The sequence below is a fragment of the Ictalurus punctatus genome, chromosome 3 (assembly GCF_001660625.3).
Source record: "Ictalurus punctatus breed USDA103 chromosome 3, Coco_2.0, whole genome shotgun sequence".
NCBI classification, from domain to species: Eukaryota; Metazoa; Chordata; class Actinopteri; order Siluriformes; family Ictaluridae; genus Ictalurus; species Ictalurus punctatus.
In genome coordinates, this window is record NC_030418.2 from 21,130,422 (window position 1) to 21,157,712 (window position 27,291).

The 27,291-nt window shown below is 40.9% G+C and overlaps 1 protein-coding gene across 4 annotated transcripts in view; it reads left to right on the forward strand.

Moving 5' to 3' along the window:
- The window catches only part of LOC108263499 (regulating synaptic membrane exocytosis protein 1), an 83,444-nt gene that overhangs the window by 10,239 nt on the left and 45,914 nt on the right, over nt 1-27,291 (forward strand). For all 4 annotated transcript variants that reach the window (XM_017464347.3, XM_053679740.1, XM_053679741.1 and 1 more), the window contains exon 3: nt 22,057-22,270. In XM_017464347.3, the coding sequence (XP_017319836.1) occupies nt 22,057-22,270 (214 nt within the window). The remainder of the gene's footprint in view (nt 1-22,056; nt 22,271-27,291) is intronic.

Here is a 27,291-nt window from a genome sequence, read left to right on the forward strand (position 1 = left end):
AGCCCGTTTTGTAATTCTGGAAAGCTCTGAAAAGTTGCTGTCTCTCAAGGCTAATGCTTATTATGTCTATATAGTTTAATGTGTGTGTGCAAGTGAGAAAGCAAAAGAAGCCTAAACTAAACGAGTGTAACCTCCTTTATTATATAACATGATGCCGTGGTATCAGTGAGGCAGCTCTGTAGTCAGTAAAGAGTGAGATTTAGCTAAGACTTAGATGATTTAGAGAGATGGAGAGACCTCAGGTCTATCACGTCTATTTATGGATGTTTTGTACAGTGCACAGTGCTAAGTGTGATAAACACACATTTACAGCATGTCCAAATGGCTTGGCTTTAGTCCGCTCTTCCAGATCGATGTGCATCCTACTTCTTCATTTTTCTTTTACGCGTTTCCCTTGTTCCCTTGAGTCCTTTCTATCTCGAGGAAGATCTTTCACGGAGGCAGGGGATTGTGTCAGACGAGCAGAGATTTACTGGCAGTCAGAGCTGTTTCAGTATTGATGACTGTCCTACCCTCACATAACTCTTATACTCCACTGTATTTGTAGTTGCATCCCACATTCACATGATCAGCAGACACCTGCTTGTGGATAGACAAACTCACAAACATCCCAAGACCAAGATTACTAAATATGACAGGGCTGACATACATGTAAACAAATACTGGCACAGATTTAACGGAATTATATTGTTGCCTAGTCTGCAACGTTATTACTGTACTTAAGTGTGGATTATCTTATACTTAATCCTTACTTTAAACTAAGAAACGTAGAAGAATCTTTACTTTTTACTCATGGGCCATTTCGCTGCTCTTGCAATTAACATATTATTTCAAAGTTATATTGCCTTAATTTATATTTACTGTAATTTTAGTGTTTAATTAAATTTATTTGTGTGTACCTTAATGCAAGTAAATATGTTGAAGCCTCTTTTACAAGAGTATATTTTAGATGAACTATTGCACTTTGGTTTGAGTATAAAATATGTGTAATTCTAACAGCGTATAACGTGAGTCAGTTGGAACTGATTGGGAGAGCCACTTATGTTTGAGTTGATGAGTGTGAGGGAGACCTTCAGAGAAATGGAGGGTAGAGAGATGCACACAGAGGGAGGGTTGTGGGAGATATTAAGCGTGTCAGAGGTACTCCTATTGCCTTCCAGCATGATTGTTTAATAATCAGGCATTTTGCTATGGCTCTCCAGGGATTTTCATTTTAAAGAAGTACTCATTTTGCTAATACAGAATACCCTGTCATGTACACTCTCACAGTATGCATGGAAATGATAGATTGTGGGATCTTTGAGGAGGGGGAAAAAATCAACGGTATACTGTTGATTAGAAATTTCTATTTCTGGATCAGTGTCCAGAGTGACATTTGTGTTTCCTGTACTGGTGGGTACTCACTTTACACAAGCAATGGGAAATGCTATTGAGGTCTGGAGACTCCCTCTGCAAGCCTTGTCTGTATTTCATATATTTCATACGTGCTCCTGTGGATTGCCATATTGCCTCCTGGGAAGACTTGGGTGACAACCGCACACTGGTTGGAGGAGATGGGAAGCACAGTGTGCTTAAGGGCTGTATCCATGGTGCCCTCAACTGTGGAAGAGCTCCCAAAGTCCATGTCTGTTTTTATTTGTATGGCATGTTTTTGTCTGGCTTGATGCCTTTGTTTTACATCTCATTTGTTTTTCATCATTGTATTCTTTGTTTGGAGGTCAATTATAGCTACAGGGATTAAGGGACAGCATGACTTTTCTCATGTAAACATACTACAGACTATAGTTGTATATGTATATGGGGGATGCTAAAAAGCACAGGATTTTATTTTTGATTGCGTATAGAGTCATACAAACCGACATGCAAGCAATACATTTGTTTGACGCATGCAGTAAATATTTGGGGCAAGAATAGCATGATCATAACAAACAAGCAAAAAAAAAGTAAAAGGTCATCACAGAAATGGAGGACTGAAACACTAACAGTTTAAAGAAACACATCACAAAATAATCTCAGATCTCAGTCTCTCTCACAGTGAAGGGTGGCAAAGCCCGGCCCAACCGAGCTGAAATCTTCGTCATTTTTCACTCTCCACCTACAATGCCTCTTTTCACAGAGTATTTTTAGTGTTTGCTAGATGTGTTTAGTCTTCTCTGCTTTAAAAGCCCACTCCTGTAGCTACATGAGCCTGTGTCTCTTGATCAGAGCCAGACTGAAAAGGGAGGTAGGCTGAGCTACACAGGTCTCAGTACATATATACAGTGCTTTGCATAAGTATACACACCACAAGAACTTTTCCACATTTTGTAGCGTTACAACCTGGAGCTGAAATGGACCTAATTGGGATTATACACTCGCTGGGATTATCCATAAATCCATCCATCCATCCATCCATCCATCTTCTACCACTTAGTCCTTCTTTAGGGTCGCGGGGGAACCAGGAGCCTATCTCAGGGAGCATCGGGCACAAGGCAGGGTACACCCTGGACAGGGTGCCAGTCTATCGCAGGGCACAATCACATAACCACTCACACACCCATTCATACAATGCGGACACTTTAGACACGGCAATCAGCCTACCATGCATGTCTTTGGACTGGGGGGAGGAAACCGGTGTACCCGGAGGAAACCCCCGCAGCACGAGGAGAACATGCAAACTCCGCCCACACATGACCCCGGCAGGAATCGAACCCCGGACGTGTGAAGCGAACGTGCTAACCACTAAGCCACCGTGCGCCCCCACTGGGATTATATTCATTTCAATTCAATTCAATTTTATTTGTTATAGTGCTTTTTATAATGGACATTGTCTCAAAGCAGCTTTACAGAAATGTATAAACACGGTATACAGATTTTAAATGTGTGAATTTATCCACACCAGCCATTCTGGTACCAACATCCATGCAATCTTCAAAGTCACAGTGATCACACTTCATTCTGATGTTTGATGTGAACATTTATTGAAGCGCTTGACCTGTATGTTTTTGTTTTTGCATTGCACTGCTGCCACATGATTAGCTGATTAGATAACTGCATGAATGTGCAGTTGTATAGATGTTCCCAATAAAGTGGACAGTGAGTGTATGTCATGAATGTCATGAGTTTGTTTCTCTGACTAATGTCATCCTTACCTGGTTACTGACATTTGTTGGATGGCCTTGTTTAGGTCTCAGTTGTGCAATATTATCTTTATTTCTAAATAATTAAATTAATGGTGCTCCATGGCATGTTCAAAGTATAGGATATATTTTTTATAGGCAAACTCCGATTGATACTTTTTGTAAATGTTGTCCTGGTGTCACGCAAGGGACGCTGAAACGGAAGCAAGTACAGGTATGGCAGTTTAATCAAACAGCAAGAAGTCCAAAGGATCAGAGTGAAATCAATGTACATAGGCAGGCAAGGGTCAAATGATCAGGCAAACAGGCTAAACTAGCTAAGGCAGAAAATCGAGGTCAACAGAGCAAACAAAGTCAAGAATCTGAAAAGCAAACACGATATGAAGCTTGGAATAATGACAGAGACTAAGCAATTGAGCTTAATACTTCACAAAGACTATGTGTTTGAACAGTCTCTTATATGTGTGGTGTGCTTGTAAGTGTAAATTGGATGCAGGAGTATGAGATTAGAATGAAGGTGTGTTCTGGGAATTGCGGTCCATGACGGCCATGTTTGGGCCGCAGTGCAGGATGGGAATTGTAGTCATTGGTTTGATGTGATATGACACCTGGACTTGTTCTGATAACTCTTTGGTCTTCTTGAAGCTGTTTGTTTATGTATGTGCTCTCTGCCTTCCATCTACAGGTGTATTTATATTGAAATTCTGTTATCATGTAATGCTGGTCATTGAGTATCTTAAATCGAACATATATAGAAACAATAAAAAAAAAATGAGAGAAATAAAAAAATAATTTGACAATTCAACTGGTGGATGTTAATGAGAAGGCTTTTGTGATATTTTAAATTTACTGATAAATGTAATATTTATCAGTAAATTTAATCATTTACATATTACTTAAATCTTCATGGAACGCCATGAAGATATGCTAAAAACTACATTAACAGCTGTTCATGAGGTTGCTTCATGAGAATGGCTAACTACAAGTAACAACGAATGATGCATGAGCTAAAACACAATCTATACTTTCTAGAAAAATAATATGAAAACTAGCATTATCCAGCAGGTTTGTCTCAACTATGTTGCATTCACTAGGTTGGTAGTATAAATTAGTATGCTAGCTATTATGTAATTTATGAATTCAGCATTCAGATCAGCATGATTGAAAACTATGCACTCATATACACAGTGCCACTGCAGGAACTGGTTAGTGTATATTTGTTACGACAATATATAATAATTGAATTAATTAACATTTTATAACTTTGAAATGTATACTGTTACATTTTGGGTGGCAAGATTCTGGCTAGTTGAAATGCTGACTAACTATTAAACTTGGAAAACAACTAGCCACAGTGGCTTGTGAGTTAGTATTAAGTTCCTTTTCAAGCCCTGGGTTAGTTCAATTGCTGTTCTACATTAAAAATATGTCTATATTTCATTCCATCTGTTTCTTTATGATTGCTCCTGTTCTTGGTTAGGTATCATGTTTGTTAGTTTGTGTTTTGTTTTGTCTGTGAACTGTAAGGCATGGTGTGTGTATGCTTAGCAAGCACCATGCTAGATAGTAGAGTGTGTTTTAGTTCTGAGCGTCAGGTTGAAGCCTCTGCTGGTTTCTGATGGTTGAGGTGTGTAAATGCACTGCCAGACCATATGGACAGCATTGTCTTGGGAGCCTGGTACCCACTTACTGTAGCTCTGCTGCTGCCACCACTGCTCACACACTCCATCTGTCTCTTTCCACTCCTTTTCCTCGCTCACTCTGCCACACTCCTCCATTCTGCTCTTTTGGAAACGGAAATTCGTGTAGTGTTAAAAGGACACAACTTAGCATGTACATCGACATATATTCCTAATGAACGCATCATGCTGCTTTTGCTAGCAAGTGTAAAGGCAGACAGGTGTGTTAGGTGGAATGTTATCATTGGGTTTGTTAACTGAAGCCTTGGCTGACTAAAGCTTATGTGTCACTGACACTGTTTTAAAGGAAGAGCAATGAGTTGTGCTATTGACAGAGCCAAGTGGCCACTCAAGTGGATGGCTGTGTAAAAGCTGGACTCTGATCATTCTTGCTCTTGCTTTCTCACACACTTATCTTCTGCTCACGCTCACTATCACTTGTTCTTTCTCTTGCACTCATTCTCTTGCTTTCAATAATGATGGCAGTTCTTCAAGTGCAAACCCTGTACATTTAATAATCATAATTTCTCACTCAAATTTAAAACCTAGCTCAATTCATTATTAATGGAGCACTGCCTAATCAGGTGTTGTTTATATCCAGTATGGTCAATGAACTCTTTTCTGACTCTAAGCTAATATACATCATGGTTTTCAAAATTCAGATATTTGGTGTAAGGAATCATCGATTTAAGTAATGAGAGAGATGTTGTATATGCTGTAAATGTTGTAGCAAACGTATGACTGCTTGTTCTGCTGTAACGCACCAGGCTAAGGTGCAGGGTGTGGTTCCATGTGGAGAGCAGGTTATTTACATAATCCATGCAGACGGAGTTGCAAACACTGTCCAGTATAGACATGTTTAATGCATGAAGGAGATAGCAAAGATAATTACTTATTTTACACTCAAGCTGTTTGTCTGCTATGGCAAAATGTGTAACTGAATGAGTTGGTACCAGCGGTCTGCTTGGGGAATTTCAGGTGTCATACTACTTGTTACAACCAGATGTTTGCTGTCTCTCATGTTTGTCTGGATCTCCTCATCTATTCATTGGGAGTGAGGACCTCTGACAGCTCTCTAGACCATGGAAATAATCGAAACTGATCCGCAGGAACACAGTGAAGTGTGGTGAGCCTCAAGTTTGTGCATATTCACCCCATTGCAGAGAACAGATCCAGTCTTGCTGGTTGTTCCTACACTATGATCATCTGTGGTATCCTGATGAAAGGCTGATGCTTATTTTTAGTTCTTGTTAAAAGACTGGGGGCACGGTTAGCACATTTGCCTAGGGTTGAGAGTTTGAATTCCGCCTCTGCCCTGTGTGCACAGAGTTTGCATGTTCTCTCCATGTTTCAGGTTTTTCCTCCAGGTTATTCGCTTTCATCCACCAGTCCAAAGACATGTAGGCTTGTCCCTAGTGTGTGAATGGGTGTATGAAAGTGTGTGCTCTGCATTGGGTTGGCACCCTGTCCAGGGTATCCCCTGCCTTGTGCCCCAAGTTCCCTGGGATAGGCTCCAGGCTCCCCCGTGACCCTGCGTAGCATTCAGGGTATGGATAATGGATGGTAAAAGCCTTTCTAAACAATGGGAACTAGATAGCACCCCCTATCTGACACAGCGTTCTCCATTGTATAGTAATACCAAAAGACCACCCTGTAGATAACTTTTTTCCATGGCAGTGGAAAGTTTTGGAAGAAGCACAACAAGACAGGCAATCAAAAAGCGTTCTCTGATGACCTGTGTGTGTGGTTGGAGTGGTTTTGGTATGGGCAGTGGTTCCAGTAGAACTGTGGGCAGATGATGAGATGTTTTTGACTGTGTATATAATTGACAAGGCATCATTATTTATTGAGAATTTGTTGTTTACCTATTTCATTGTTCCCACATGATTTGAGGGACAAACTGTAAGGAGAGCATTTTTGAGGCGTGGGCTCGTTGTTCTGAATCTTACCAATTTCATAATCTCTCAGTGAATGGAGGCTATAATGCAGGTTGGTGGGATAATGGTTTGTTCAGGCAGAGATTCAATGGGACCATCATGGATTTGGGAGAGCTATGCTAAGTCATTCCACTTAAAACATTTTGGCTTATCCTTGAGAATTTAGGTGAGAGGAGTAGCCATTGAGCTAAAACCTCAAATAAACAAATAAAAAATTCACTATGTCCAAAAATCTTTGCATTTAGTCATCAACATAGGGTCTAAGCCTGTTGTCCTTTTTCTCCAGCTAACTTTATGTAGGTCGCTAAAAGTCAGTGTGGAACAGTGGTGGACAGTCCACAGGGGCACCATTTATATCAGCCGCTAATACAAGTCCTTATTCACATCTCCATACATTTTAAATTCCGTTGAAATAGTAATTACCTTTTTTGGCTGACCAATCAGCTTTATAGGTGCAAATATCTTCCATAGAGTTATTATTGCACCTAGTTGTCAAAATGGAAGCTACAACTCTGGGGCAGAAATCTCGCTGTCCCATGCTCAGGAGAGGAGCAGCACATGGAAAAGTTATAGGGGTTGCAAGGCTGGGCTAGTTTAGAAATACTCAACGGCCACTAAGGTCTTGTTTAATAAAAAACTTGTTAGTAAATAAAATGCAGAAAGTGTGACTATGATGTACATAACCATTTCTTTTGTAAGGTATATTGCAACGATTGGAAGACAGAAAGATGGATTATGGAGGGATTAATGTTTCTACATCAGAAATATGTGTGCACTATGGTGATGCAAAGACTGTGGGAAAAATTTAGTAAAATGTGTCTGGCAGCCCTGGTTAATGATCTTAGCTCTACTCTGTCTCACTCACAGGATGCACATCTGCTGTAACAAACACAGTTGAACCTTCGTTGGTCTAAAACTGCTCCAAATGAGCTGCTAGACTGTAAGCCGGATGACTATACAGTATTATGTCGACGATCAACTGCCTAGTACAGGGTTACTCTAAACATTCACTCTAAAGTAGCCTATGGCATAAAGTCAAGTGTGGTAGCCTCCTGAACTAATTTTATTTGAGGCTATATTGTTATTAATGTTGTCCTACCCCTTGAGCTGCTTCTGGTGTGGAGAAAATTCACACTGACCCAGTACCTTTTTGTTTCCAGTGTATGTTCTTTTATTAATCAAATCTGTGTTATCCATGTGAGCTGTTATCCAATTTGTGTTCTCCGTGTCTGTCTTTTCACTATCTAGCTAACATTAGCCAACTAGCTTGCGATCATCACCTCTGTCTGCTGCCAGACATCTTTTTAAAGTTGGGTCTTGATGACATGACAGCATGTGATGTACTGTATATGAAAACTTCCACTAAAACAAACCCATCAGCTCTGACTGAATTAATAATGCAGGCTTTCTATTGTGACTTGCAGCTACACATGTGCACTAATTATTAGAGTGTTTTGTTTTACTCTGACTCAATAATAGCCCTCTTTTGCCTGCAAGGCGAATTATAATGTTAACATTGACATGCCCACCCACTAACTCCCACCCCCTCTGTTAAAACTGTGTTTGACTTGTGTTTGAAGTTCCCTGGGGCACATTTGAGTAGTTTATTTAACTGTGCATTTATCTAGCATTTCTAGATTACCTAATATTTTTGCACGGTGTTGTATGTTGTGGATGTTTGTTTTAGAAGCCTGACATGTAGCAACCAGCCAGATGCACTGCATCCATCGCATCACGAATGTGTACTTATATGTTTAGTACAGATATAGAATCACTACAAACATTGCAAATGGCACTTATAATAAGAGTAACAAGCCAGTGTGAAACTCTTGTCAAATTCAGTTTGATTAAATGAAAATTTGACATATTTGTGACATTTGCATAATTGCAAAGGTTACCACAACAAAGACAAAACAGGAAAATCTTGCAGAACCAACCATGAATTCTCAAGGTATTCACACAGAGTTCTGAACATCAGTGGGCGAATCCTGTGGAAATATTATTTTAGTATGTGTGTATTTAGTACCTGTGTGTTGCCTGGCACAATAAACATCTCTCCATGGAACCAGTAACACGTCAGAAGTCATGGGGAAAAATATTTCAGGATGTGTATGCATACCTTTATTCAGGCCACCCTTCTGAGCATACCTAAGTAGCACAATCAGCAAATATTAGAGATAATGGACAAAGTTTATCTCCTTTTCTTTCTTTGGGGACTTTGGAAACTTTTGAGTATTAGTTTAACAAAGACATTCTTTTAGCCTGTATAAGAGCAAACTGTCATGAGCAATTTTAGATAGAAAGAACAAGAGAGACAAAGAAAGTTTTTGAGGAACTCTCTGTCTATTTTGATGTTGAACTGTGCCGGAGGTATTTATTGGACAGTGTTAGTACAGCTTTAAGAGAGACCCTCCTTAGATGAAGAGAGGAAGGAGCATTACTCCCCCGGCACTGCATGGCTGTATCAGCTTGGCATAATGAGGGCACTGCTGCACACTCACACCTCCCTACCTGTCCTGTGGGAGTCTCCCTTCATCATGTGACATGTGCAACATCCCAAATTTTCTGCCCTCCATACTGAACATGTGACCTCTGTAGCATTTCCATATTGCCTAATATTGTCAGTGATGATGTATGGTGTGGACTCAGTGCTTGACATTCTTTTATATTCAGGAGGCAGTGCATGCCATACTGCAAACTAAGGCTTTCCGAGGTTTTTTTTTTTTTTCTTCTGTTTTTTAGAGCTCTATATTTATGATTTGCATTAAATATTATATTGCACACTTTGCCCTGTTTTCAAGCTGACAACCAATAATATTACAGGGAAGCTGGAAATGTGTAATGCTCTATACTGTGTACTGTATAACTAGATAACTAGAGTGTACATAACAATAGACAGAAAAGCTGTAGAAAATCAGTTGATTTTATATATATATATATATATATATATATATATATATATATATATATATATATATATATATATATACACACACACACACACACACACACACACACACAAGAAATAAAATCACTTTTAGTCACAAAATCACTAACTTTGGGTTTTTACCAGAATATGTTTTACGTTTGTTTAAAGAATTTACATGGGTTTAATAATCCATTTGACATAAAAGAGATATATATTTTTTGTTTCACTTCATTTTCATAAGCAAATGCAAAACAAGGGCACAGAAGTTTAATAATTTCTATTTTTCCTTTTGAAAAGAATTTTCAAAAAATAATTTTCTAATAATTTTTAACATTTTAATTGGACATTTAAATTTTGACACTTTCTACTGGCACATGAATGCAGACATTGTCACGATTCGTGACGTAACGGAGATATGACAGATGCAAACGCAGTTTGAACAGGTTTTATTTAGGAGAGACACAGGCAGGAAAATACAAATCGTAATCCATAAACGTAATCCAAAACATGCGAAAGTCAGACGATCTGCAAATAGGCATAAACTGGACAAGGCAGGGATCAAAGTCGTGGTCACGGGGAGAAACCAGCGTGGACTAAATCTAATGTTTAACCTAACTAACTTTAACAAGGAACCTAACATGGACATAAACTTGGACTATGAATAACTATGGTAACAAATCGAGTCTAAACTAAACTTCTCTATGCTATTCTATCTAATATTCCGTGCTGGGAGGCGCGCGGTATATATACAAACCTACTCAGCATCGTAATAGCTGACGGCTGAGGGCAATTCAGACACACATGAAACAATAGCCAATGACAGAACAGGGAGGAGACATAACAGAAACAAACAAATGCCATGAAACATCCACCTCCATTGGTGGCCCCCCTGGGCAGAATGTCCCAAGCTGAGCCTGGAGACCGCACGGCCTTCTTGGCGAAACAAAAAAGCAGAGCGACGTACACAGCAGAGCAAGAAAACAGGGCGACATCCTCGTCGGAGCATGAAATCGGAGCGACGTCCCCAGCTGAACAGGTAGGCAGAGCGACAACCACAGCCGGGCAGACAGGCTGAGCGAAGTCCTCGGCGGAGCATGAAGGTAGAGCGATGTCCTCGGCAGAGCAGGAAAGCAGAGCGACGTCCTTGGCTGAACAAGGAAACAGCGCGACGACCACAGCCAGGCAGACAGGCTGAGTGAAGTCCTCGGCGGTGCATGAAGGCAGAGCGACGACCACAGCTGGGCAGGCAGGCTGAGCGACGTCCTCAGCGGAGCATGAAGGCAGAGCGACGTCCTCGGCGGAGCAGGAAAGTAGAGCGACGTCCTCAGCTGAACAGGGAAACAGAGCGCTGTACTCAGCAGAGCAGGGAAGCAGCGCAACGTCCTCGTCGGACCATGAAAGCGGAGCGATGTCCCCGGCTGAACAAGTAGGCAGAGCGACAACCACAGCCGGGCAGACAGGCTGAGCGAAGTCCTCAGCGGAGCATGAAGGCAGAGTGACGTCCTCGGCGGAGCATGAAAGCAGAGCGACATCCTCGGCTGAACAGGGAAACAGAGCGATGACCACAGCCGGGCAGACAGGCTGAGCGACGTCCTCGGCGGAGCAGGAAAGCGGAGCGAAGTCCCCTGTAAGGCCAGGGAGAGGAGTGTGGGTCTCTGTGAGGCCAGGGAGAGGAGCATGGGTCTCTGTGAGGCCAGGGAGAGGAGCGTGGGTCTCCTCGAAGCAGGAGGGGGGAACGATGTTCGCCATGGAGCAGGAAGGCTGAGGGACGACCTCGGCCGAGCAAGGAGGCTGAGCGACGACCTCGGCCGAGCAGGGAGGCTGAGCGACGACCTCGGCCGACCAGGGAGGCTGAGGCTCTGAGGTCACCAGTTGAACCTTGGCCATGGGCGGATCTTGGGTGGCCGTGTCAGCAGACTCGGGCGTGAGCAGAACTTGGCTGTGCATGTCAGCAGACTCGGGCGTGAGCAGAACTTGGCTGTGCGTGTCAGCAGACTCGGGAGTGAGCAGAACTTGGTCGAACGGTTCTTCTGACTCTGGCGTGAGCATAACTTGGTGGGTCAGGTCATCAGACAGGAACATGAGCAGAGCTCGGTTGTTTGTTTCAACAGACACTTGGTTGTGCATGTCAGCAGACATGGACGTGAGCAGAACCTGGCTGTCAGTGTCAGCAGACTCGGGCGTGAGCAGAACCTGGCTGTCAGTGTCAGCAGACTCTGGCGTGAGCAGAACTTGGTCGTCAGTGTCGGCAGACTCGGGCGTGAGCAGAACTTGGTCAGCCGTGTCGGCAGACTCGGGCGTGAGCAGAACTTGGTCGGCCGTGTCGGCCGACTCGGACGGGAGCAGGGCTTGGTCGGCCATGTCGGCCGACTCGGACGGGAGCAGGGCTTGGTCGGTCGTGTCGGCCGACTCGGACGGGAGCAGGGCTTGGCTGTACGTGTTAGTAGACTCGGGCTTGAGCCGAACGTGGTCGGCCATGTCGGTATACTCAGTTTTGAGCAGAACTTGATCAGCCGTGTCAGTAGACTTGGGCTTGAGCAGGGCTTGGTTGTCCAGGTTAACAGACACTTGGGACAGTAACTGGGCTTTGCAGTGGAGCTGTGGAGCTGAGACCCCCTCCTGAACTTCAGGCTGGAGCTCTGAGGCTGGGGCCTCCCTGTTGACCTCTGGCTGGAGCTCGGCAGGTGAGCCCACCTCGTGGGTCTCAGGTTCAAGCTCTGAGGTCGCCAGGTTAACCTCCGGCTGGGGCTCTGATGCTGGGGCCTCCCTGTTGACCTCTAGCAGGAGCTCGGCAGGTGAGCCCACCGTGTGGGTCTCAGGTTCGAGCACTGAGGTCGCCAGGTTCACCTCCGGCTTGGGCTCGGGTGCTGAGACCTCCGACTTGAGCTCCGAGGTCACCCTGTTGACCCCGGGCTGGATCTCTGCACGGGCTCTCTGGTAGAGTTTCTTATGCTCCTGCCAGCTGCTCTTGAAGCATTCATGAGAGCAGTAAAATGCTTTCTGGAGACCCAGTTTTTTGCAGGTTGGTCTCCCTCCTGCAGCCCTCAGACATGCATGTCGGTGCCACCTCCACCACGTTCTCTGGAACCTGAAGCAGATCGGTGGAGGCCGACCTGTCAATCCCCTCATAATAGAGGTTAAATGGCAGGTCAGGCTGGGGCTGTCCATTGACTCTCCACCCCAGTAAATCCAGGCCATGAAGCTGCCCTGGCTGCATGAACTCCTCCATAAAAAGTTCTGCAAATTGAGTGACATCCTGGAGGGCAGAGGAGCCAGTGCTCACCAGCTGCTCCACCCAGTCACGGGCCGGACCACAAGACCTGGATACCAAGAATCTGATCCACTGTCTCTGTCACGATTCGTGAAGTAACGGAGATATGACGGATGCAAACGCAGTTTGAACAGGTTTTATTTAGGAGAGACACAGGCAGGAAAATACAAATCGTAATCCATAAACGTAATCCAAAACATGCAAAGGTCAGACGATCGGAAAACAGGCATAAACTGGACAAGGCAGGGATAAAAGTCGCGGTCACGGGATACAGGGTCGATATACCAAACATGAAACATAAACAACAGCGAGGGACTGGTAGCGGAGAAACCAGCGTGGACTAAATCTAATGTTTAACCTAACTAACTTTAACAAGGAACCTAACATGGACATAAACTAGGACTATGAATAACTATGGTAACGAATTGAGTCTAAACTAAACTTCTCTATGCTATTCTATCTAATATTCCACGCTGTGTGCTGGGAGGCGCGCGTTATATATACAAACTTACTCAGCATCGTAATAGCTGACGGCTGAGGGCAATTCAGACACACATGAAACAGTAGCCAATGACAGAACGGGGAGGAGACATAACAGAAACATAAACAAATGCACGTGTAGACATGTCACGATTGTCCACAAGGGAAAAGCAGGTGCTTGCGCACCTGCTCGTGCATGCGCGCTCACATGCGCCACAGCGCGCTGCTTAAAGGGGAACTCGTGACAGACATAAAATAAACATTTTAAGGTTAAAAATTTGAAAATAATTTTGCACAGTACTGTATAGACAGTGGTATTTAACCTGCAAGTCTTTAGTTATATTTATTTTGGTTAGTGGTGCCCCAGTGGTGAAGGCTGTGAGTTCAAATCCCATCAACCCCACACTGCCACAGTTGGGTCCCTGAGCAAGGCCATTAGCCCTCGGCTGTTCCGTTGTATCCCACTGTTAATTGTAATCTGCTTTGCATAAAAGCAGCAACTAAATAAGCAAATTTATACATACTTTTTTACAGTTCATTCATCCATTCAGTCAGTCAGTCAGTTTTTGGGTCAAATAGTCCTTTAAACTGTGTGCTTTCTGACAATATTCCATAATTCAAATCTTTGTAGCAGCACCACCAAAGCACCCTATATATACTAATAGTAATCATAAAAGCTCTGAATTCTCAGTATGTACACCTTCTTTCTCGTGCTAATCGCGAGGATGAAGAATATACTGACCTGTTTCCTTTACCTGGTGATTATGAGGATGCTTACCAGAATGCTAATGTTGAATAAATGTTCAAAAGGGAGGAATGTGGTGATAAACTTGACTTATAATCAATAACTACAATGAATCAGTATTTACTTAGAAATAATATATTACCTGACAATACAGAAGTTCACAATTAGTACGTTCTTAATAAATTGTTTGACTCAAGAACCATGAGTGTTGTTCTGTTCCCGTCTTCTACTTATGACACTGTTTGAAGACAGAGTGACTCAGACTTATTTTAACTTATCTATCCTCTGTTTGGACATGTAAGCACTTTTAAACCCTCTTTTTCCAAGTGTGAGATCCTGTTTTTGTAACAAGGCACATGATACATGTGACTTTGATATTGAGTCTGAGTCAGCATAACGAAGCCTCAACAAAAGTCTTCTTGACATGTCACAGAGTGCTTCTCGGTTCTCGAAAATCTTGTTAATATAATAATACGTGTTTTGCCTGAGTTCTGTCACTTTAAATTCTTATAGGTGGATTTCCACAACAAGTTCCTCACAGAACTCAATATCCCACAAAGTGATAAGAACTGAACTTTCTCTACAGATCTATGCTGTAAAATGATCTGTAGTTTGACTTGGATATTCAGCAGATGGCTGTTTGTAGCCTTTCACATTTATTGACTTTGTGATAATCAGTTAAGGCCTGTTGCCTACTTGTATAGATTGTAATAATCATCTGTGAGCAGTTATTGTTATGTATCCATACGTTATGTGCCTACTTTTATAAATTATGATTGACAGTGGTTTATGTGTTACATAACTTTTTCTCCTCCTTTTATTTCTTGGCTTCTGAAATGGCTATGGGTGACTAGCACTGATATAAAAGATCATGATTTATGACTCTTAACAGAGACAGTGAAAGCAAAACATAAAGCATAAAAGCAGGACAACGACCCAGAAGATCTTAAACAGAACAAGCATCATGTGATTTCCATTAAACAGAGAACATTTTTAGAATAATAGATTACAATGATACATTATAAATAACAGAAATAGAGCGGAGAACTGGCATTGGTTGATGTGTGGGCTTAGTGGGGGGGTTGGGCAGTGAATATTACCCTCAGTGGGGGAGTTCTGGTGGAGGAGAGACACAGTCGAGCCAGTTCATCTATGTGCTGCTGGTGCCATATGGAACCACACGATACATCCACTCACTCTCATGCTTGATTGCCTGATCTGAGGGAGCAGAAGTAATACACTGGCAAAGTGAACCAAGCTGAACAAAATAAAGAACATTGGTTGAGGGCAGTCCTTGGGCCACTTGTAGCGCCTGGATGCTCTAGAAACCTGATAGAAACCAAAAAGTATTAAGTGAAAACTAAGGGAAAGGTGGGCAGGGGGCATCTTTAACTCACTAATGATTGTGAGTCTGTGTTTTGGATGTATAGGCTTTTTTTTTTTATTAGCTTAGGTTCTTTATCTTTTATTTTTAAAAGTAATGTTTCTCATTCAGGTCAGGATGTTTTAATGTTGAGCGTACCTTATGAAAACTATCTTACTATTGTAGACTGCTGGATAAAACAAATGTAGTTATATCATTAGTTACTGTACCTCAGGTTTGTTGGTTTTGGAGGAAGAGCAGCTTTTCAGAGGTCTTCCTACTCAGACAGCAATGTGTCTGATGCTCGTTTCTTTCTCGGCTTCACTCAAATGCATTTTCTTTGAAGCTCATTGTTATGCTTACTTATTCCAAGGGAAGCATGAAATGTCAAATTTAGCAATAACAACAACAACAACAACAACAATAGCAACTCTCATTCTATTATTATTATTATTATTATTGTAAAATGCTCACCTTTAGAGCTCAGTTAAGTGTTTGGCTACCTCTCCTGGCAAAAAGCATCATTTCTAAATTGCCAGAGAGTGAAATTTTTCCTTGAAGCTTTCTTGACACGTTTGACATTATTATATGATGAATTTCCACATGCATTGATACATCAATTTCCAAATAACTGTTTGAGTTAAGAAATTTGGCCCCACTGAGAGGAGCCATTTCCCTTTTCCCCCACTTCATCTAGATTTCAGAATCTGTGGCTAGTTTTAGGGAGAAAATCTCAATCTTTATTTTTAACATTCTTTCCTTGTCTAAACTAGCCAATGAATTTAAAGAGCTTACTATTATTTTTCGCAGAGTATTGTTTTTACCTACAAACCTACAAAAATATGCTACAAAAAAAGTTGGATTTATCATAAAATCTGCCTCGGGTGTTGTCACTGTTTGAATTGATAAAATATAAAACTTTTCTAACTAGGCTAGTTTGGTGTCGCTAGTCAAGGAGAGGCTGCTACAGTGCTATGCAAAGTGCATTGTCTTTCCTTATGCTCTGCTCATGTAATGTTTGTTTTGTTCAATAATTCACATAAAATACTTCGAACAATCTCAGAATGTCTGTTTTATTTTCTCTTCCCATTTCAACATGTGGTAGTGTTCTTCATTACTCCTTGCACAGTATTCGTCACATAACACTTAAAACAATGCTATTTAGTGGCTTTCATCAGTAACAGGCACAATCCATGAATATTACAATGTTCACATAACTGGAACTCACATAGATATGTACACCCCTTCTTTTCCTGCTCAGCATGAGAGGATGTTACTGTTTCAGTTTCAATCCCTTTGCTGGTTTAAAAAAAACAACGAATCGGCACATAACCATTTTTCCTCACACTGGCTGTGAGCTAGCGTTTGGCAGAATTGAGAGACTGTCAGCCAATAATTCACAAGTGTTTCCACGTATTTTCCTGTAAATCCTGTCTGATTTGTCTCGCCTCAGTTCACTGAAGATATAAAATTACAGGCGGTCTTCTTTTACTGACGTTCAAATACCTAGCGACAAACCGCTCCAAGTGGATCATTATTCGGGGCTAAAGTGAAAATCTTCGGCACTACAGCCCCAGGCCAGATTATGCCCCTTGCATCCACACAAAATGTGATTTATTTTAAAAATGCATTTTACTTAATACTATTTTCTTAACAATAAATTTGTAATGCAAGTAATGTAATTTTATTGACATCAATAACTGTAATCAAATGATATAAATTTAAAATGTAATGCGTTACATTACTGCGTTGTCAGAAAAAATAATTAAAATACAGTAAGACGTTCCTTTGTAACGCGTTACACCCAACTCTGGTAGTTACGCCTTGTAAACTACTAATTATTGCATTAAAAAGTTAACTGTTTCCTATTATCTGGAACTCTGTAATCAAATAATTGTATGGAACTGGACCTTTAGTAATTTTAGTTGAATAGTCTTGTGAAAGTGTTTCAGTTAAGAAAGTGGCAAGTACTGCCTGGGAAAACTTAGATGGATTTGTTCAGGACCAGAAAAAGCACTGCATGCAAGGAAGTACACTGATGCTGTAAATGGAACATAGACATTCAGTGCTTAAGTGAAATTTGTGTAAATTAAGTTTGTAAGAGATTTTAGTCATATTTGATTGCATACAGTCTAAAATGTTAATTCTATTTTGGGGTAAAAAAGAGAGAGAACATGGTAAATCTCTTATTTAGCAATAAAATGATCAAAGAAATCCTTTATGTTCATATTCTTAATATTGCTAGGAGACCTGAACACTGCAGGAGGAAGAGCACTTGAACACGTCAGCTATAACGAAATTGGTCCGGCCCAGTGGATTTGTTAGACAGTGTGGGATAAGCCTGGGCTTGCTGTAGTTCAGACCTGTTGCTTTTCTGTGAGCCGATGAAGTATTCACCCCAGAGGAGCACTTAGTTATATAGGTCAACCTCCTGCAAGCAGGGCAAGACTTTATCATTAGTTGGCTGCCAAAGCATGAAGTGGATATCATTGAGCAGAAAGTGGCTTTATGAAATGGCTTGCTGTACTCTATGTGTCTGGATATATTAAGAAGGGCTGGTGGAATAGAGTAATGGCTCCAGCATAACCTACAAAACATTATCCCAGCATCAAATGTAAATCATGTTGAATTTATGTTAAGCCTCACAGACTCTAACTGTTCTCGTATTCTCAACAGATGTAGAACAAAAAGGGTGAATTTACACCTGTGTTGGGAACAGAGGGAGTCTGATGTATGTTCCTGCATGTAGGTCAAATCTAAGCCTGCATCACTGAGAGCACTGTGTATGCCATGTAGGTTATATTTTATGCTCCAGCCTCCGTATGCATTTGCATCCGTGCTGGCAGACACCTGCTTAAAGGAGCAGTTGGGCCAAAAATTAAAAAAATAAACTGCACAATTATCCATCTGTCTTATATCTAGTGGATCATCCAAGACATGACTAGAATCTGACCTTTTTGTACTGTATCTATGAGACTAAGAAAGCTAAACTTACTTAAAATGCTTTCACTTTTTTGTGCGGAAAAAAAGACAAAAAACAAGCAAACAACTAAATTTTCATCCAATTTCCTTAATAGCATTGGCTAAGTAACACAATTGATACACAACGTTTTTTAAATTTTTTTTAAATTACAGAATAAGTGCATATTTAAACGTAGTTGGCCTTGTGGGCAACTATACAACTTTACACCTCACTCACCAATAATCAGACTTTAATAATCAGATGTAGAGTTTTGATAATAATTATTCAATATTTAAACTGAACATAGCTTACCATTAACATCCATGTGCATATAAAACAAATGTGGATAAACCTATGTATCAAAACATTTCCTATGAATGATACAAACATAAAGACATAATCAAATTAAAACAAACATTATCTGTTTGTGTTGTTACTGAGTATGTGCATAGGTATTACTATATTTTAATATAAAATACAAAGTGAAAATGAAAGTGTATTGTAACAGTTGGCCTCCACTTATATTTATTTTTATAGGACGTTTAACACTGGCCATTGTCAGAAAGCAGCTTTACAGGAACTTAAGCAAGATGTTTTAGAATTTTAATGTTATTCTATTTCTACCAAGCACCTTTGTGTTTGTAAAAGAATGGAATTACAGTTGTAATATTTTTGCATATTAATATTTTTAAAATAAGCATTTGGAGGCAAAAAAAAAAGACTCGTATATTATATGTCCGAACGTTTGTGGACACCAGATCATCAGACCCATATGTGCTTGCTGAACATCCCACTCTAGATTTAGTTCCTCCTTTGCTGTTATAATAACCCTTCTGGGAAAGCTTCCCTCTAGATTTGGAGCATAGTTGTGGGGATTTGTGATCATTCAGCCACAAGAGCATTAGTGAGGTCAGGCACTGATGTTGGGTGAGGAGCTCTGGGATGTAGACATCATTCCAGTACATCTCAAAGGTGTTCAGTGGGGTCGAGGTCAGGGCTCTGTGCAAGCCACTCGAGTTCTTCCACACCAACCGTGCTTTTGTGCACAGGGGCATTGTCATGCAACAGCCGGTTTTGACCCTTTAGTTCCAGTTAAGGGAAATTGTGATGCTAGAGCATTGCATGTAAAGACATTCTTTACAATTTTACGAAAACAGTTTGGGGAAGACCCAAATTTGGGTGTGATTTTCAAGTGTCCACATACATTTGGCCATATAGTGTATTTTTCACATATACTATTTCACAGAATGTCCATAACTATTCATTTTTATGTTGCCAAAAATATTTTTTAAATGTGTAAATATTAAAACTAACTTCATCAGAATGTCCTTTAATGTTAAATAATTTGTTTAGTTGCTTGAGCTTTAGTCGCCTCAGAAATCTGCGGTTAAGTCAAGGAGAGGAAAAACCCGTCTTATGTCGCTCATCTCCAGGCCGACTCTCCTTCACGTTCCTCCTCTTTGCCACGCTAATTAGGCCTTCTGCATACCTTAATTACGCCAAGTTCTATGCTAATGCAGTATTCCTGTGCGATTTGCTTGCCAAGTCTTGTAGACACTGGGCCTGATTTGCATTTCACAAAAGGGTTATTTTTATTCTTGTTTAAAAGGTGGTGGGGTGAGGAGGGGTGGGGGGTTCAAACAGAGATAGAGACAGAAGGAGAATAAAGAGTGTGAGAGAGACAGAATATAGAGGAAGTTAAGTGTAATGTGGAAATGGATATTGTGTGTACACACAAAACCCTTCATTTTCATTTGGGAAACCCTGTGTTGCGCCTGGCTTCATTTCCTGAAAATTGTTTCCTGTAGAGAGTACAGAGAGCTTTACTGTGTCCTTTTTTGTGGAAGACGTGATGCTTATCGCTCTGCTTTCCATAATGTGTTATTGTACTAAAATTTATGGTAGAATTTGTGCTTTTTTTAAGCAGCTCAGTCATTAATGTTGCTTGTTAAGCACAGGTAAAAAAGTATCTCTCTCATTCATTTTTAAGTATATCAGCATGGTTCCTAGTCTTTCAACACCTCACCAGCAGCTGACAATGAGCAAGTGATGTCACTGTTAGTTGCCCTTTTCCTGACCTTTGACCTGCAGGCAGTGATGGTCGGGGGCATACAGGGGGAGGAAAATCAGTGTGAGGTCTAAAGGAGGCGTGGAGTGGTGGGGGGTTGATGAGAATTTTTCTTCCTCTCTCTGGGGCAGTGCTGCATGGCTTACCAAACGTTCCTGTGTTACCTTTAGTAAACACTCCTTATGGATTATTTAAGATAATGAGGAATCTGTGATGAAGACATATCCAGCGTGAGTAAAGTTCGACTCTGATGAGCTGTATTGCTGCTAAAAGTTGTGTATTGGTTGCCAGTATTGTCAATATTGCTCTAATTCTTTTAGTGATTTTGGGGATTCATTTGATTTAAATTGACACTGTAGTATTATTATCAATTATTTAAATGATAGAAAAGTTCATATTACTGCAATCTTGGTGAGTATTTTGTTCTTTCAGTCTCCTCAGAAATGTGAGGTTTTGGAGTGAGTGTGTGGGGGGGGTTGGGGGTGTGTGGGTGAGAGAGACAGAGACGCATAGTGGAGTAAAGAGGAAGGAACAGCACTGTGAGGAACACGGTTCAGTGGCATCACCATGTTCTATTGATTTTTCACTGGAGATTGTTGTATCAGGCCTGTCCTCTAAAATCTCACATTTCCTTCAGCCTCAGCACCAATCTGGCAGCTCATCAGCTCCATCAGCACTAATGTATGAGCATTAGCAGCTTTTTTTTCCAGCATGACAACTGGATCACATCCCTTTGACCGGAACATATTTAACTCTGCGCTTCTCTTGATCAAGATAGTAAGAGATTTATTTCCCAGGAATAAAATTATCTGAAAGTTTGGCTTAACTACTTGCATACTGAATGAATGAATGAATGAATGCTGAAGTATAGATCCAGTACAGCAGGATTTTATAATAAGGAATTGATTCTAAAACTACAGTAGGACTAAAGTTGAGCTGAGTGTTTATAAAAATGTGCATCCTTAAGTGGAAAATTTTATATATTTTTTTCTAATTGCTAAACTTTTACTCTCTATTCTCGTCTTTGTGCCCTCCTTTTCTCTTTCTTTGTTCATATATCTTGTCCCTTCTCATCTCCTTTACTTCTTTCTCCTTCTCGCTTCCCTCTACACCTGTCCACACCTGTTTCGTTTTGTCTCCTCTCTTTTTCCTTCTTTTAATTTTTTTCTTTTTCTTTCTTTTTTTTTCATTTAATTTCTTCTCTCCGCTCCTCTCCTCTCCTCTACACTCCTCTGCTCCTCTCCTCTCCTCCCCGTTCCTCTCTGCTCCTTTCCTCTCCTCTCCACGCCTCTCTGCTCCTCTCCTCTTCTCTTATCTCCTCTCTGCTCCACTCCTCTTCTTTCCACTCCTCTCATCTCCTCTACACTCCTCTCTGCTCCTCTCCTCTCCTCCCCATTCCTCTATGCTCCTCACCACTCCTCTCTGCTCCTCTCCTCCTCTCTCCTCTCTGCTCCTCTCCTCTTCTCTCCTCTCCGCGCCTCTCCTCTACTCTCCTCTCTTCAGTATGCACCAGCAGTTTGCTAGCTATAAGGAGCAGGTGCGGCGGATAGCGCAGGAGCCTCAGCAGAGGCAGCAAGGCCAGCACAAGGATGATGCACCCACCTGTGGCATTTGCCACAAGACAAAGTTTGCCGACGGCTGTGGAAACCTCTGTTCCTACTGCCAGACCAAGTTCTGTGCCCGCTGTGGAGGAAGGGTCTCTCTGCGCTCCAACAGTGTGAGTGCCCTCAGTTTCTACTGGTCCTTCTGCTGAATGGAGCTGAACCGCTTTCTTAGCATTTTCCTAGCTGCTGTTTGAATCTCTGTATCTGTCACATGTTCAACATTTTAAATCTCCAAACTGCATGTCATATTTCTGTCTGTAAATTGAAGCTGTGCTCTTGTTGCTCGCTTGTTTCTGCTTACACCTGTGTGAGGTTTATCCACTACTTGTGTCTTACCTCCTGATGTGAGGACATTTAAGCAGAGGAACTGGAAGAAGTGTGAGCCAGGTGGAAAGGTTAATTAGGAATTAGTCAGAGGAGATCAGGGCCTTGGCCACCAGGGGGTCACTGAATGCCCTTGCTGGGAGGCCCTGGCTGACGCCTCATCTCTACAGGGGGTCTCAGTGCCACTGGCAGGGAATCCCCAGAAACAGTGGCTCCCTCCCAGAGCATGATATTTACCTCCTTACCTTTTTATTCCCTAAAGCTTCTGTCCCCAATTCCAAAGCCTTAATTAGTGTGCTTCCATAATGAACCTAGTGTTGGAAGTCAACAAAACAGATAGCTTTGAACTATGGGATTAGCTCATCAATGAAGGATATATATTTACAGTAACTGGGGCTGGAGTGCAACAAGTGTTAGCTGTAATTAAAAAAAAGCCACAGATCATAGGTTAAAATGGTCAATATGCATTTTTTAATATGTTTTTCAGAGCTTGTTTAAATGAAGTAAAGAATAATGGCATAAGTGGTAGTTTATTGAGAATGTGTTAGTACGGTGATTTTCAGATGTTCACTTGTCCTTGTTTATGGGTGATATAGAGTCAGGAGTCCTTAATGTGATCTGGGATGATAGCATGCATCCTGCTTATGGATGGGAGCAGCCTGAAGGTTAGCTTTGCCGAAAGGAGCATTCTCAGTTTCTCTTGTCGTCCTGGCATGTGCTATTAATGAGAGTAGCTGGCTTGATAATGGAGTCGCTGGATGCCTGAAGGTTAAACATAGAGAGCTGAACCTACTCAGCGTGACGGACTGTATAGTAGGAAACAGTAGCTAACAGCAATTAAATGCACTTAATAGCTCCATTATTGGAGGTTGCAATGGACAACAGGTCTGCAGTTAGCAGACACAGACACTTAGAGAACGAACATAAAACAACAGAGCAGCACGGCCTTGTGTTTTTTTTTGTCTTCTTGTGTATACTGTATGTTTGTGCGAAAGAGGGAGTGACAGCAGAGATTATGATGTGTGACGTGTACAGCTCTGTAATACTATTTGTATTTGTGTTTCAGTGTGTTTATTCTTTAGTCCCTGACTTGGTGGATATGAAACGAGATTCACTGTGTACAACCAAATATTCCCATCTTTATTGATCCATGAACTTTCTTTCGTTACCATTGGGAATTGGTTATTGTAAAATGTACTGTGAAATTCTCAGTTGTGAAATTGCATATTCCTGCAGTGTGCTCTCGGTGGCAACATACCTTCAAATTTATTTATGTGATCAGCTCTCAAAATGACAATCATTGTCTTGGTAGCGATGGAAAAATGATTGATAGTTGTCAAAAAGCTCTTTAGTTTTAATTGATTTAATTATTTAATTGTGATGAAAAAAACATTACTTGAGTGGTTTACTCTTAACAAGACAGAACAAATGCATATATATATATTTTTTTTTAGCTAGCCAAGGTTGTTTTCTACTGTATACTATATAAAATATGTTCATTTACACTGCTAATTTGCTTTCATTTGCTCTTACTCTTTCCCCTATCCTCCCCTATTCTTTCCTGCATCTTATTTGCTGTACCTGCAATGCCGGAGAAGAAGGAAGATAAGGTGGTTAGACACTTTTTACTGTTATATTCTCTATGTGGAACTAGTGCACTCATTACCAAAGCTCCTATGCTGTCGTTGTGATAGTGTCCATTGTCATATTGCCTTTAATTGTTGCATTGTTAAAATCCACCCTCGGTGTTTAAAAGTTCCTATTGTTTTTACAGTTTATGCTTTTGCTAAACAGACTCTCTCCTTCCTCATATCTAACTCAATATCTCATATTGAAAGGCAGGATAAATACACGCCAAATAGTCTGCAGGTTTCTAATTACTTTGGTGTTCAACTTCCACACAGGCTATTATGTGTAGAATTATATGAAGAAGAAAAAAACATTTTTAAAATATATCCTACTGATTAACAGTATTTCTCTAAATACCACTGTCGATTAGTTCAAGTAATGTCTTTGCAACAGTACATGGCCTGTTTCTGTCTTGCCATAAAGTGTGTGCATCTTGTTCAGTCCTGGGAAACTGCATAAGTTAATCAGAATTCTGCCATGCACTTCAGCACAGCAGATAATACTCTGTAAATACAATTTATCTCTCATTATCTCAATGATTAACAGACATCTTGCTAATATCTGTTTTCTTCTTCAGGCTAGTGTTTCTGTTTCTGTGCCGCTATATTTTTAAAATATTTTTAAAGTCCAGTTACACACCCTTGGGTACATCTGCCTCCGCTTGCTATTTCAATCCTTTGTTTTTCATAGATCCGTCTCACACGTCAGTCAGATGGGTTGGATTTTTATGGCAGAATATTGATGACATAGGAAAACACAGGACGATGTTTCATTTCCTCTGAGGGCAACGTTGTGAAATGATTAGTATTGATTTGTTCCCTCTTTGTTTGCATCTGGTTTTGTGGACGTTTCATTGACTGGAGATTGTCTGTTTCTGCCTCTGCACTTACATAGTACATGGCAGGAGAAATAATTGTAAAAGACATTATCCTTTTATAGAGGTTGCTGATCTGTGCTGTTTGTGTAATAAGCTCCCCAGACAAAAATAAATAAATAAATAAATCCGCAAATAGCTGCACCTAATTTTACAATGTCAGTAGGTTGCACACCTGGACAAATGAAATTTAAAACTTAAAAGCATTAAACTCAAGGGTCAGTTGTTGACCAGACTCTGAGGTTTGTGTTTCACGTCCAAGCAAAATACAACACTGACACTTCCATGTTCCAGGATGTCAGCAGCAGGGCCCACAAGGCCACATTTGTGTGTGACCTGTCTGACAAGCCTGACAGGACTGTCAGTGTTATAAAGGCAAGACATTACAGGTAGAAATGCAATTTTGGTCACGTCAGTCATTTTTCAAGGTTTTTTTTGTGCTAACTATAACACCTGTTATCTTAAACTATAGTAATAAAATTCCAAAACTCACTTATTTCACTGTTCTTGTCCACTCGCATTATCTGAAACTTTGCAACTTTGATGAAGGTTTAAGATCTGTGCAATTTTATCACACATCATATATCCTTGAAAAGCTTGTTTCTTCATATATAATCACAGTCCACTTTATTAGGAACACCTGTACAACTGCCCAGACTCTTGTCCAAACTGGACAGTTGAATATTGGAAAAAGACCAGCTAATTTTTTTTTTCTAATCTTCAACTGTCAAGTTTGTTTGAGTCAGTGCCCATGATAGTGTCAGATTCTGGTTCTTGGATGACAGGAGTGTAACCCAATGGGGTCTTCTGCTGTTGTAGCTCATCCACCTCAAGGTTTGATGTGTGTTCTGAGATGCATTTCTGTTCACCACGGTTGTAAAGAGTGCATATTTGAGTTACTATAGACTTCCTGCCAACTCAGAACAGTCTGGTCATTCTCCTCTAATCTCTCTCATCAACAATGTGTTTCCACTCACAGAACTGTTGCTCAATCAATGGTTTTTGTATTTCACACCATTCTGAGTAAACTCTGTTGTGTGTGAAACTCTCACACTTTTTCCTCATTATGATGTTTAATGTGAACTGTTGGCTCAAATTTAGCCTATTACCCAAAAACATTTAAAACTCAACTTAGAAGCCAATACTCACATCTACCTCTGAGCCCAGTTGGAGATAGAAAAAATACACCAGCCGTGAGTGAGAAGAAGCAAGGGTCCAGCTTTATTGTTCCATTCCACCACACGAGATCCACACCGATGAGAATTCTCAGAAGTGATCCCAATACCCTGAGCTTAAGCTCCAGTATTTATACTGTATTTACACACTAGATAACCCATATGTTTCAAGAAGACTATGATCTCACTACCAATAGGGTTAAAAAAAGAGCTCATTTGCCTTACTCTTATGCTCCAGAAAAGGGCTATTTCACTTACACATAGAATTGAAACCAGGGGTTTTAATTTACCCATGAAATCAGAACCCAGGCATTTCCAATAACCCAGAAAATAAAAACCCAGAGTTTCTAGTTACTCAGAGGATCAGAAACCATAATTTTTCAGTTACCTAGGGCGTCAGAAACCAGGATTCTCATTTACCTTAGGTGGTCAGAAACCAGGATTCTTAATTACCTAGGGAAATAAAATGACGTAGACAAGACGACTAAACAACCGGGAGGGACCTTGGTCTTATCGTTATCTCGGGGGGGGGGGGGGGGGGGGGGGGGCAGTTTGACCCAGCCACCCTTATAACTGGCTCTCTTCATGGTTCTTTCTTAAAATTAAGGCCTTCCTTGCGAGCCAAGAACCCTCACCATTTGAGTCATGAGTAGGTTTACATTTTCCTGTATTTCTAGTTTATAATTTATTTTCATATTTGCACTATATTTCTTATTTTATATATATATTTATACTACTTGAAAAGCGGTTTACTGTACTCCCAACTTTTTAACTTTTTAATATCATTTCAGTTCTACTGTCCTGCATATCCTACTATTCTGTTGTTGTTTTTTTAGAGTTTCTCTATTACTATAAGATATTATTAAAGTTATTCATGTGTGTGTATGAGAAAGAGAGAGTGTGTGTGTATGTTGTGTCTACTTGCCCGCCCTTGACTGCCTTGCCATTGAGCGTGTGTGTGTGTGTGTGTGTGTGTGTGTGTATTAGCCCTCCTCAGCGCAGCTCGTATACCTCTTTTTGACTTTTTTGACTATTACTGCTCTTAAAGATCTTTAAAGTGTAATTCCAATTTGTCAATGTCCGCCTAATCCCGCTTCTATGTGTCTAATGTGTCTAGGTGCCCGTCTTTTCT